At 38.9% G+C, this 13,831-nt stretch overlaps 2 protein-coding genes across 2 annotated transcripts in view; one reads left to right on the top strand and one right to left on the bottom strand.

Annotated features, from left to right (window-relative positions):
- The window catches only part of Polk (DNA polymerase kappa), a 59,251-nt gene extending 57,162 nt beyond the window's left edge, over positions 1-2,089 (bottom strand). The window contains exon 1 of the mRNA XM_005356455.3: positions 1,890-2,089. The gene's annotated coding sequence lies outside the window, so the exon portion shown is untranslated. The remainder of the gene's footprint in view (positions 1-1,889) is intronic.
- Positions 2,090-2,363: 274 nt separating this feature from the next.
- Positions 2,364-13,831, top strand: part of Col4a3bp (collagen type IV alpha 3 binding protein) — a 101,660-nt gene continuing 90,192 nt past the window's right edge. The window contains exons 1-2 of the mRNA XM_005356453.2: positions 2,364-2,826; positions 8,887-9,021. Coding sequence (XP_005356510.1) covers positions 2,731-2,826; positions 8,887-9,021 — 231 coding nt within the window. The 5' untranslated portion in view covers positions 2,364-2,730. The remainder of the gene's footprint in view (positions 2,827-8,886; positions 9,022-13,831) is intronic.

Genomic DNA, 13,831 nt, shown 5'->3' with positions numbered 1-13,831 from the left:
AGCCTGGTCTACAAGAGCTAGTTCCAGGACAGGCTCCAAAACCACAGAGAAACCCTGTCTCGAAAAACAAAAAAAACAAAACAAAACAAAAAAAAAAACCTCTAAGGTGTCACTCTAGTCGGTATACAAAAATCTTCTGCACTTAAACTATTTTAGCCTTTAGTACAATGGACCAATGTAGCGAGGCAATGTCTCATACATTAATACTAAATATAATGAAGCAATTTTCAACTGAGTAAGTGGGAGCTGGGTGTTGGTGGTCACAATTATTCAAACCTAGGTGAGGCTGAAAATACAATAGAAGGTTCAATTCCAGAATTAAATGTAACACTATTTCTAGGGTTCTAAATTGCATTATGAAGTGACTTTCTCAATATTCACAACCATTTTACTTAAGAGCAATGATTCTAAAGTCTAGTACAAGAATTAGAAAGTCTCAACCACATTAGATTCACGAAGCAAAGCAAAACATTCTAAATGCATACTCTTGGTAATTCTCAAAGTAGCTCTGTGTGTGTTGAATGATAACCTTGGGTTATGTTTTAACAGCTTGACAAGGTTTTCTTTCTTTCTTTATTTAAATTTTCTTTTTCTTTTTTTGAGACAGGAGTTTCTCTGTGTAACAGCCTTGGCTGTCCTGGAACTCTCTTTGTAGACCAGGCTGGCCTACGAACTCACAGAGATCCTCCTGCCTCTGCATCCCACGTGCTGGGATTAAAGGCATGCACCACCACCGTGGGGTTGACAAGGCATTCTTAAAAGCTTTATCTCTTAAGGTTTTATTCGTTTGAATGTCTTTCAATGGTGCACTACCACTATTTTACAAAGGAAACTGATTTAGAATCTACTGTCTGGTGCCAATCTACAGAAATGAACACTGTCACAAGTACTTCCAGAGCCACTTCCTGTCAGAGGGCAGAGTCTCCTCCTTGCCATTGTGCCTTAATCCCCACACTCAAATGTCCTCTTACCTTCCCAACTGGGTAGCAAACAGACTTTAATAAGGAATTTCAAAGTTAGGAATTATCAGGAAATTGATAGCCATCTATTGTGTAATTCCTTATTGGTCAATAAAACTTGCGTTTCAACCTTTATGATAGAAAATTTCTTTTTTTTTTTTTTTTTTGGTTTTTCGAGACAGGGTTTCTCTGTAGCTTTGGAGCCTGTCCTGGAACTCCCTTTGTAGACCAGGCTGGCCTCGAACTCACAGAGATCCTCCTGCCTCTGCCTCCCAAGTGCTGGGATTAAAGGCGTGCGCCACCACCGCCCGGCTATGATAGAAAATTTCTATCCAGTCTTTAGGGGAGGAAAACAGACCTTGATGTGAGTTTCGGTAAGACGCTGTTCACACCTAAGAGAAAACTTAAGGATATAATCTGATTTATTTCACTTTTTATAAAATCCCTTTTCAACGTTATAAAAATTATATAATTTTTTGTTTATTTGTTTTATTTTTCGAGACAGGGTTTCCCTGTGTAGCCTTGTCTGTCCTGGAACTAGCTCTTGTAGACCAGGCGGGCCTCGAACTCACAGAGATCCTCCTGTCTCTGCCTCCTGAGTTCTGGGATTAAAGGCATGAGCCACCACCGCCCGGCTAAATTCTATAAATTTAACAATGTGAAACGCTTATGAAAATAGTCTGAAGGAATTCTTCCCTCAACAGCAGTAAGCCTCAAGTATTAAGTCTAATTACTAAAGACATAGACAGCAGTCCTTCGGGATTAGCAGTGGCGGCTTTCGAGAGAAAAAACCTCCAGTTTGTGACTGGAGATGTCATAACCTCCAGCCCATAGTGAAGCGGCTGAACCCCTGACATCCTTGCCCAGGCAAGTCGCAAAGATGTTCCCGGGCTTTCCGGAAAGCAGCTGCGCACAACCCGACGTCCTCACCTGAGGGTTCTCACGTCCTGGTTAGTAGGGATCGAGGGATCGTCATAAACAAGCAAGGCGGAATCAGAAGCCCGGCTGGACGGAAGGGCCACACAACTGTCAAAAGAAGACCACTGGCCCTCAGAAGGTTCCCCCAGGAAACCAGCCTTCTGCGCGCCCCGGGACACCCACCAGTTGCCTAGGATTGCGACTACAACTCCCAGGAGGCTGCGCGGCGGACCGAGCGGCCGCCTTCCCAGAATGCAGCGCAGCGGCTTCCCTGTCAAACTCTCCCCTCTCCCTGCTCCGCCTCCTTCCCTACCCGTCGTCACCCGGGAGGGCCGGAGGTAGGGAGCGTCGTGAGCCGCCGGGCGGGGCCCGGGGCGGGGTGGAGGGAGGATGGGAGGACGGAGGGGAGGGAGCGGCGAGGGGAGGGAGGGTAAATAGTGGGCCCGGCAGGAAGATGGCGGCGGCAGCGGAGGTGTGAGCCGACCTGGGTCTCTGCCGTTGGCTTGGCTCTTCCCGTCTTCCTCCCCTCCTCCCTCCCAGACTGAGGTTGGCACCTAGGGGGCCGAGTTCAGGTGGCGGCGCCGGGCGCAGCGCAGGGGTCACGGCCACGGCGGCTGACTGCTGGAAGGGCAGGCTTTCTTCGCCGCTCGTCCTCCTTCCCCGGTCCGCTCGGTGTCAGGCGCGGCGGCGGCGGCGCAGCGGGCGCGTTCCGTCCCTCTTCCTGTTCCTGCACGCCCCGGAGCGGGTACTCTTGGCTGTGCCATCCCTCGACCCTTCACCCCAGGGACTGGGCGCCTGCACTGGCGCAGCTCGCGGAGCGGGGGCCGGTCTCCTGCTCGCCTGTCGCGCCTCCATGTCGGATAACCAGAGCTGGAACTCGTCGGGCTCGGAGGAGGATCCGGAGACGGAGTCCGGGCCGCCTGTAGAGCGCTGCGGGGTCCTCAGCAAGGTGAGCAGCCTGCGGGGGGCCGGGGACCCGCTGCCGGGACTCACCTGCCGCGAGGCGAGGGGAGCCGCTCGGGACCTGGGGTGGGGCTGGACTGGAGGCACCCACTGTCCCGGGGCGGGGGCTGCGGAATGTGCTGGGGTGCGGGGCCGAAAGGTCCGCCTGGAATGTGTGTCTGACCAGCGGTGGGATAGGAGACGTTTGGAACTGTCCCCCCCCCCACCTCATTACCCCCAGTCCCCAAGAACTTGTCAGCTTTTCCAAGGACCGAGGACCTTGGGAAGCGTGTACAATCCGCGATCCAGTTTGGAAGGCAAGGTGCATCTGGTTACTTGGAACCCAAGGAGGCAGCTGTCTGGGGTGTAGGAATATGGGTTGGGCAACCGTGGTGTCTGAAGTACTGGACGCGAGAGCGGTTGCACGGACCTTTCAAACTATATTGTTTCGGAGGTCCCCACCAGAATAGCTTGGGGCGGGGTGGGGTAGTGTGCAGCTCTAGCGGGTTTAGGCAAGCCTGGGTTTGGCCTTAAAATCTGAGATAGTAAACTTTGAAGTGTGAGTGATCTTGAGTGTAGAAAGCGTGTGCAGCACTTTTGTACTTTACCCCTCCTTACCCAGGTTCAGAAAAGAGCTATTGAATTGTCACGCTTGGATAAGAAATATTAATAGTAAGTTGGAATGTGTCAGAGTGAAGACCGACCTTTATAAAGTTAAGGAAAAGGAGCATTATTTAATAATACAGTATTTGTGCACTAAGGAAGGACATTTCTGTCACACACACACACACACACACACACACCTGCACCCCACCCCCTGTACTTTTAAAAGCTTCTTTTCAAGTTTTTTTTTTTAAAGCCTAGATAGCATTTGTAGGGCTGGAAATGAGGGATTTTGTGTTTTACATTTTTTGTTGTGGAAAGTCTCAGCCCTTTTGACTTTCCTGTCCTTTCCTGTTAAACTTTAAGAAATGCTTAGAGCTATCAGTGTTTCCAGGGGGAGAGTTGGGGCTGGTCCCTTAACAAGCTGGTCATAAGATACCAAGTCATGTGCTATTGGTCATTAAGAAATCACTCTGCTGCCAGTGTTCTTGAACATCATTTCTGGAATTGTTTGAGATTAGGCTATTACAGTGTCTTTAGCTGGAGAGAGAAGGCCTGGGCCAGACTTCAGTATGTCAGATACAAAGCTTCCAAGTGTTAAGTTTTATTTACATAGTAGAAAATTATGTTGTGTTTGATGCTGTGATCATTCTTGAAATTTTAATATAATGCTTTCAGTTGAGTGAAGCTCCCCAGTGTTTATTGAGATTAATATATCTTTATAATTTAAGAATCTGTATTGAACACGTTGTATAATAAGTTTGCATTTTCAAATGGTTGTGAAATGGGCTGTCCTGATTCTGAGAGTTTCATTACTTGTCATTAGATGAGAAGCAGACTGCTATATCAGTGTGTTATTCAAGTGTTTTATGAAACAAGCTATACTTTTGATTTGTTTGTTTGTTTGTTTGTTTCTTGTTTGTTTGAGACAGAATTTCTTTGTGTATCGCTGGCTGTCCTGGAACTCACTCTATAGACCAGGTTGGCCATGAACTCACAGAGATCCTCCTGCCTCTGCCTCCTTAAAGCTGGGATTAAAGGCTAGTGCCACCACCATCGCCCGTTTTTGACTTCTTGATCATCATTTTTTGCAGAGTGAGAGATTGGAATGACGGATGAAAAAAGAGCTCATGCTTTGTGATCTGTTGTATTCAGATTGGCATATGAAGTATAATGTGAATCTGAACCTGGAAGGCAGGCAGAATTGTATATTCATGTAATCCTAGCACCCAGGAGGCAGAGCAGGAGGATTGCAAGTTCCAGGCCAACTAACCTACCTTCATAGCAAGGCCCTGTCTCCCAGAATCATTTTTTTAAGGAGAACTCTCTTGCATTTAAATGTATAGGAATATATTGATTATGTCCATTAATAGGGAATTGTTTTCATTTTGATTGTTCTGTGTGTATGCAATCAATGTGTGAGTAAAAATTTTATTAACAGCTGTAAAGAAAATTTTCTGGAAGTTTAAGAATGTATGGTTATATGATTATTCAGTGTAGTGGTCCACACCTTTAATCCTAGCACTTGGGAGGCAGAGGCCCATGGATAGCTGTGAATTCCAGGCCAGCCTGATCTATACCATGAGTTCTAGGACAGACAGAGCTGTATAGTAAGACCCTGTCTTGAAAAACAAATATATATATGTATATATATATATATATATATGGTTATATATGTGTGTATGGTTAACAAATATATATATATAGTTATATATATGTTTTATGGAAACTTTTATTTTTATATGTATTTGTGTGTATATATGAGTACACCTGTCTGGAGGCCAGAGATCTAAATTGGTGTCCTTCTCAATCCTCCACCCTGTTTTTTGAGACAGGGTATCAAAGTAAACTCAGAGCTTGCAATTTAGCTAGACTTGTTGGTCAGCAAGTCCCAAAGATCCTCTTGTCTCCACTTCTCTGGCCCTAGGAATATGCCACCACTGTGCCTGGCATTCTTATGTGGGTGTTAGGGATCAAACTCAGGTCTTCATGCATGCATAAGAAGCACTTCACAGTTTGAACCATATGGCTAGTTTATGTTTTCTACAAAGTGCTTTGTTTACTTTTGGACATTACTAGAGAGCAAACCCAGTGGCATCATGCATGCTAGGCAAGTGTTCTACTGTAGCCTCATCAAAAGAACTTTATACTGAATACATACATTCACACTATGGATCATGCATGTTTTTAAGCTTAAAAGTATGTGTCTTTTGTAATTTGAACCCTTCGTAATTTACCTGATAATTTAAACAAGAGTTAGTTTTCAACATCTGTTCTTTTCCTCCTGTTTAGTTATATAGATAAGTCCAAATAGTTATTCATTTTCTTTCTTGTTTCATAAAAAGGGATGGGTCTGGAATTTAGGAAATTGAAATTTAATTAAAAACATGCCAGTCCAAAAGCGTTTTCCCTCTTAAATAGTAATCAGAAATACCTGTGAGACATATTTCTTTTTTTTTTTTTTTTGGTTTTTCGAGACAGGGTTTCTCTGTGGCTTTGGAGCCTGTCCTGGAACTAGTTCTGTAGACCAGGCTGGTCTCGACCTCAGAGATCCGCCAGCCTCTGCCTCCCAAGTGCTGGGATTAAAGGCGTGCGCCACCATCGCCCGGCTGAGACATATTTCTTAATCATGTGTGTTCCAAAAGTCCTAGTTAAGTAGTAATTCCATGTAGTTAGGACAAATAGGATGGCACATGTTGAGGAAGGTTCACACCTTGGTACTTGCAAGCAACTAAGCCTGGATAAATGAAATCTTAGCCAGCTTTTCTGGGTCACTCGTCACCATGCACGTGCTGTCTGTTTACTTTATCGCTTAAGATCTCACTATCTTATCTCTGGCTGGCCTAGAAATTGCTGCTTAGACCAAGCTAGCCTCACTCTCAGAGATTTCCCTGCCTTTTGTCTTGTCTTCTGAATGCTAGTATTTAAGGTGTAGGCCACCACTTTGGTTCTTTCTTTTGAGATAGAGCTTTGCTGTATTGACCACACTGGTCTCTAACTCATGACTTACCTTCCAGAGCTTTGAAATGCTAGGATTATAGGCATGGGACTTGACTCTTTAAGTCCATCGCAAATGGCATTCTTTCCATAAAGCCTTTGATTACATAAATATTCAATATTTCTTTCGTTTGAATCCCTGTATCATTTTGTATGGAACTTGGTTCTGACTCAATTTTTGTTGTTGAATTTGTGATTGCTAAACTTAGCAACATGAAGGAATCTTACTTTTTAAATAATATCTAACATGCAACATTGCCTGTGTTAAATAGATAAGGGAAAAAATGAAGGGGCAGAGAAAAGGCAAAACCCTGCTTTCTTGGTTTAATAATAGCAAATAAAACATTTATTGAGTCCTAAAGCTTATGCCATTTGTTGGTTCAACTATAAGAAAATAACAAATTATTAACACACTCACTAGAGGTCCTCTTTTCACTTTAGAAAGGATCTAGAGAGAGATGTTGATTTTTAAGCTTCTTTACCTATGCATATTATGCATCAAACTTGAGTTAATAGGACAAGCCAGGCATTGTTCTAATCTTTGTTTATGTAATCATAACTCTAAGAGAGACACTTGATTGATAAAGAAACACATAGAGAGCAACATAGCCACAATTACTATCTAATAAAGGATAATAATGGGCATCAAGGTAAGATTAATCTATAGAGGTTTTAAAATACTAAGTTGTCCCTTTAATGTGATAGAGAATATGAAATTGTTCATGTAAGTTTCAAGGCTGGAGTCTCATTAATTAATATGCTGCATAAGTTAACAAGTATACTCAAGATTATTCTTAAAAGTAGGTTAAGAGGGGTAAGACTTCTTAAGAATCTATTAAACTGATTATTTGATGGAAATCATTGAAAATTGGGAATACAGGGCAAATTTAAAAGTTGATATCAGGGAAAGGTATGGTAATAAGCTATGGGGAAAGAAACAGTCAGGTATTGAGTGTCCTGTGTAACTGTGCCAGTCATTTTCACTATTTTATTCAACCATTCAAACAACATACAAAGAAACAAAAGTTTAGTGACCTGTTCAAGGTCTCCCAGCACAGGTACCAAAATTGGGTCTGTTTAGTCCTATTTCTACTCTTCTGTTCATGTATCTGGTGTTAAGCTAGCTTTAGTCCCCATGGCTGCAGATGTAGTAATACAACCAAGAAAACAGGAACATAGGGAGGGAGGAAATATACCTTATAGGGAAGGTGATATTTCAGTTTTGTTTGGACTGTCGTTTGTTTCAAGTGAATTTCTAAGTGCTGGTTGAGTCAGAAGCTGTTAGAAATAAGGAAATGGTGCCCAGAGACCACTTAGAAGAGTGAGTTAAACCGTCAACGTGAGTGAGCTCCCAGAGATGGCTTACAATACTGAAGATTAGACTTAAAAGCAGAACCAGTCTCAAATGTGCTTAATCAGGAAATAGAAACTCAGTGAGTAAAGAACCTGAGCTAATGCATTGAGTAACAATCCAGCTTAAATTGTTTTTTTGAATAGTTATGTTAAAACACCAGACATAAATAATATGAAAAATCAAGTATTCCTATCAATTAGATTTCTACCTATTGCCAGTTTCTTGATTGGGAACTTTACTCTGTCAGGACCTTAGCAACACAGAAATCATGATGGACGATCTAAATGATCCAACTTTATATTTGTATTAGTGCTTCTCAGAAAAATATAATTTAAGGGAAACTTGTAAATGATTTAATCATTTTAAATATATGGTCATCAGTTCTCTAGGGGAAAAGCTAAAACTACTGTGAACTGAATAAAGATTAATGATGTAGATTTTTCTTTGATAGAATTATGACCATCATACAGTTTTCACATGAGACTAATGTACAGAGTAGCATTTTGCTGGTGATTGGTTTTATAGTTCTTCAGAAGCCCATGCAGTATTTAGTGTAGGAGGGAGAGACCATGTAACTGATTTGTTGAGCATGTTACCTTATGTAGGAATCAGAACAGTTTAAATGTCATAAAGATGATGAAGAGGGGTTGGAGAGATGACGCAGAGGTTAAGAGCATTGACTGCTCTGATAGAGGACCTGAGTTCAATTCCCAGCACCACATAGTGGCTCACAACTATCTGTAATGAGATTTGATGCTGTCTTCTGGCCTGCAGGGATACATGCAGGCGGAACACTATACACAATAAATAAAATAAATCTTAAAAAAATGATGATGAAGAAGGGAAGCTAAAAGTATGCAAAGATCATGACAGAATTTTATAAATGTAGAAGAAAATGTTTTATTTTTTATTTCTTAGCTATTAAGCTAAAATTACTGAACGTTATTATATACAAGAAGCATCTCGATTTTTTATCACTTAATCTTTTTTACTGTTTATTGTAATTTTTTAGAGCTTTTCAAAGTTTTGTGTTAAAATTTTGGAATGCCTCAATTTCTAAAATACTGACTTTATTTTTTTTTAACCTTTTCTTTTTCTTCTTCTTATCCCTAGTGGACAAACTATATTCATGGGTGGCAAGATCGTTGGGTAGTTTTGAAAAATAATACCCTCAGTTACTACAAATCTGAAGATGAGACAGAATATGGCTGCAGGGGATCCATCTGTCTTAGCAAGGCTGTAATCACAGTAAGTACCCTTCCCTACTCAATAGCTAATCAGAACTGCTCTCGGTGCATGTTACAGAGCTGTGAAATCCTTGCCCTTTGCCCAGGAGTGTACTACTGCATACTATAAGCATGAAGGTTTTACTCAGCTGTCTTTTCAAACCAATTTAAGTGTTTCAGGAAAAAAGAGGTGACAGGTTACTTCATAACTGGTGAGATTAGGACAATCCATAGGTTATTTAAAAAGTTTAATTGGGAAAATAACTATCCTTACTTAAATTATTTATCAAAACAAAAATATATTCATTTATTATCTTTTTCATACAGATCTTATACCATTATTTTCTTACGAAGTTGAGAGTTCTGTTTTGTTAACTTTTTACATAATGTGTGGTCTGCAGTTCAGTTGTCCTAAAGTGGAATAAATACTTTTTTGTTTGTTTTTGTATTTCAAGACAGGGTTTCTTTGTGTAGTCCTGGCTGTTCTGGAACTCAGTCTGTAGACCAGGTTGGCCTCAAACTCACAAAGATCCTCTTGCATCTGTCTCCTGAGTGCTGGAACTAAATGCATTTTTGCCACCACTGCTGACTGGAATAAGCACTTTTGAAAATACTTAAAAAACACTAGGTATAAGCTCTTTCTGAATTTTCAGGTTTCCTAGAACTGTGTCGCCTTCATTTAATTTTGAAACAGTACTTCACTTTTGTTTAGCTATCCTATGTTTGCATAGACACAACCTCTTTTCCTACTGTATGTAGTCCATGACTTAAATAATGTTAATATAAATTAACATTACATTACATAAATTGCATTATGTAAGAATAAGTAAATTGGTATAGACAGGTTTAGAAACCAACAATTGTCTTTTTAAGCATCTAACTCAATTATTGGAATCAAAGTGTGTTATTATAACACATTAAAAGGCTTATTGGTTGAGTGCAGTCAGCATGCCATAGACATACTTAATCAAAAGCTAAAAAAAGAAACATATTTGCTAAGGCAGGATAGTTAAATGGAAATTAGCTAAGGGAGTCAGTAGTTTAAAAATCTAAAAACAGATATGCTAAGACAAAAGCAATTCTCATTTTATTGATCTACTCGAAAGTCAAATTTTCTTATGATAAAATTACTTATAAAGGTAAAAGGTATTCTTGGAATTACTGTTACTATCTACATTTGACTTACATATTGTTTATGTTTTGCATATAAGACAAATCTTGCTGTATTTTTTCATCTTTTTTGTGTGTTACACACATTACCCTCTTGTGTATTCAAGTTAGAAAATAGACTCTTAATTGAACATCAAGTTAGTAAAACATGAATTGTTTATAAGTATTAATATAAAACTACCAATGCCTTCTAGAGACAATTTTAAGGAAATATCTTGAATTAAAGTCTCAGTTTATTTTGATTGTTATGTGGTAAAGAAGTTTTGACACTGTGTCTTCCTTTTGTCATTGTTTGTGTGGACAGAATGGTGAATGGAAATGTTCTTTATAATCTTGAAGCTTCTCTCTATAACCTTTTTCTGCTCCTCTTCTTTTGCAAATTAATTGCTGTATTGATTATTAAAATAAATAGGGAAGATTTATATTTTATCTGTATTGTTTCCTAAGTAATAGTATTTCCATGGTGGATTTAAATGTAGTTATCCTGTTTTGAACTATAGACTCTACTAACTCTACATTTGGGTAATTTGGGTAAGGAATTTTAATAAACACGTTTATTTTTTCTGGTGGGAGGGAAACATAGTTCACTGCAGATATTTTTTTTACAGTTGTATTTTTTTTAAATATTTATTTTATTTATTTATTATGTATACAATATTCTGTCAGTGTGTATGCCTGCAGGCCAGAAGAGGGCACCAGACCTCTTTACAGATGGTTGTGAGCCACCATGTGGTTGCCGGGAATTGAACTCAGGACCTTTGGAAGAGCAGGCAATGCTCTTAACCACTGAGCCATCTCTCCAGCCCTACAGTTGTATTTGTATACAAAACTTTCAGTATGTACATAATCAAAGGAGTTGGTAGGAAACTAAAGCAGTTTGAATACTCGAATAAGAGATTTAGATGTGGGCTAAGCAATAGTAAAAAAGGTAGAAATTAGTAAAGCTGATCTTTAGATATAGTGAGTAGATACAGGAAAAAAATGCATTTATTCTGTGATTGGTTTTGACTTTTAGTTTCTGGCTTCATAGTCTTTTAGCATGTATTTCAAGGAAGTTTCACAACAGAAATTAATACAATGAACTTTTCAGCATGAAATTTACAGATACTTGATTTTTAAAAAAACACACTAATGTTCTTTGTTAAATAAGTATACTTTATTTTTAGACTTAATATGGTTAATTGCTTCTATCACTTCCTCTCTGAAAATGGAGTAAATATTGACATTGAATTTATTGACATGGTGTTGTTATGAAATTGATTTGTGTGTGTGTGATATTGAGGACTGAGCCCAGATCTTTAAGTGCTTTATCATTGAACTGTTTTCCGAGACCCCTTACATTTTTATTTCATGACAGGGTCTCACTAAGATACCCTGGCAGGCTTTCAACTTGGAATCATCCTGCATCAGCCTTTGAATAGCTAAGATCACAAACCTGAGACATTAGGCATGTCTAAGAGTTGTGCTTCTACTGGAATAATTTTAACATTTATTTGTTGATAGATTTGTGTATGAGCTTTTTACCTTGTTGTGGAACCTAATCCATTATTACCCTAATCCATTCCAATTCTATTTTTGGTGAGTCATCAATATAAAAATCTTGTTGTTTGGCTTTGTGAGACCTAGGTGAAATGATTTAAAGAAACAGTGTTTTACTTCTAAGGTAGACAGATTAAATGAATAGTACCCTTTCACTTTGTGTATTATAGAATACATGGAGAAAGTTGAATTTCTCAATTCATAAAGCTTAATAATTACTTGATTAAGACTCATCCCATTGTATAAAACATTATAGGTTTGTTGTAATCAAGCAAATGTTTGCTAGGCATGGTGGTACCAACCTGTAATCCAAGTGCTTAGTGTTAATGCAAGAAGTATCCTTAACTGTGTGTCCAGCTTGACCACAGAACAAGACCCTGTTTTAAACACACACACAATGCACATGCACAAACAAACATAGTTTATGGAGTGCTTACACTTTTTTATTTGAAATTCTTTTTAAAAAGTAACCAAACATGTTATTTAAAAGTTACAGAGTAAATGCTTCTCTTTTTTCTTATTCCTGCATTCATGAAACACCCAAAGGTATGTTTTAGTGTTCTTCCTGAGACTTAGTGTGCTTACACAAGCATGTTTTATAGTCTTCATTTTTATTTACACCTTATTAAACTTACTGTAATGTTCTTGTTTTCTCTTAATGCAAAAGAGTCTACTGCTTCCTGTGGTACTCTTTCAAGAAAGCATTGCTGTCCTTGTGTAAGCTTGACTAAGGGAGGAATATCACTGAATTTGAGGCTTGTCTGGGTTAATGAAGAGTTCCAGGCTAGCCGAGGCTCAAAACAAGTCTCAAAAACAAAACAAAACAGGCCAAGAGTTTAAAAAAAAAAAAAATGGAGTGTTGCTTTTATACTAAGTATCAAAGAAGTTAGGTTTGGGAAAATGTTAAAATACTTGTCAAACTTTTAGATGAAAAAGGTGACTTACTATTCTAAATTTCTTATTTTATTCATTAGGTTTTATGACCTTATATCTTCTAAATCATTTATATTCTTTGAATTTCTTTTCTATAATATTTTATTTTTTATGTATGAGAATTTTGCCTACACCATGTGTGTACCTGGTGCCTGTGGAGACAAGAAGGTGTAGCATCCCCTGCTTTTGAATTACAGTTGTGAGCCACTATGTATGTGGGTGCAGGAAACTGGACCTGGGTCGCCTGCAAGAGCAGTTGGTGCTCTTGACCACTAGCCATCTCTCTGGCCCCTTATTACAGTTTCTTATACATCTTCCCCGCCGCTCCCCTCACCCACTGCTGACCTGTAAAAGTTCTGTATAACCAGATGTTTGTTTTACTTGTTGGGAATATTTTCTTCATGTTGCTTCTTTTATAGCCTTTTAAAAATCTTCTATAATTTTTATACTTTTGCACTAGGTGCTCTTACTTTATATCTTGCTATATGGGTAGATTCATTTTCATGTAGATTTGATATTTGAATTTTTTTGTTTTTGTTTTTGTTTTTCGAGACAGGGTTTCTCTGTGGCTTTGGAGCCTGTCCTGGAACTAGCTCTGTAGACCAGGCTGGTCTCAAACTCACAGAGATCCGCCTGCCTCTGCCTTCCGAGTGCTGGGATTAAAGGCGTGCGCCACCATTGCCCGGCTTGATATTTGAATTTTGACTACTGGTTGAAATTATTTTATATTCAAGAAAGACAGGAAATGTAGCTTATTTTCTCAGTTAACCTACCATGCATTTAAATACCATTACTACATTTTGCCTTGAAATTGGTAGTTTTAGTACATATTATAAACTTTTTCAAATTTTTTTTTACTCTCTTATGTACATTTGGCATGTCTAAGCCTTCTTTTTATCATATTTAAAATTACTTTGGTAATAGTTTACTAATTCCTTAAACTGCTAGTAATGTTTATGAAGAGGAAAGATGTGAGGAGTTATTCATTCTTTTAGGAGTTTTTGTTGTATTTACTAAAATTAGAAGATGTTTTGTAAAATACAGAGATTCTTAATGTGATTAAGCCAATAATAAATACCTTAAGAACTAGTATATTTGTAATTTTAGATCTCATTTTGCACATTTCACTTATGTACTAAATAACCTTTAGAACTTTGGTTTTTCAAGACAGGGTTTCTCTGTAGCTTTGT

This window comes from Microtus ochrogaster, chromosome 19 (assembly GCF_000317375.1).
Source record: "Microtus ochrogaster isolate Prairie Vole_2 chromosome 19, MicOch1.0, whole genome shotgun sequence".
Lineage (NCBI taxonomy): Eukaryota > Metazoa > Chordata > Mammalia > Rodentia > Cricetidae > Microtus > Microtus ochrogaster.
The sequence above is the reverse complement of the archived record's forward strand: the minus strand, read 5'-3'. Positions and strand labels throughout refer to the sequence as shown.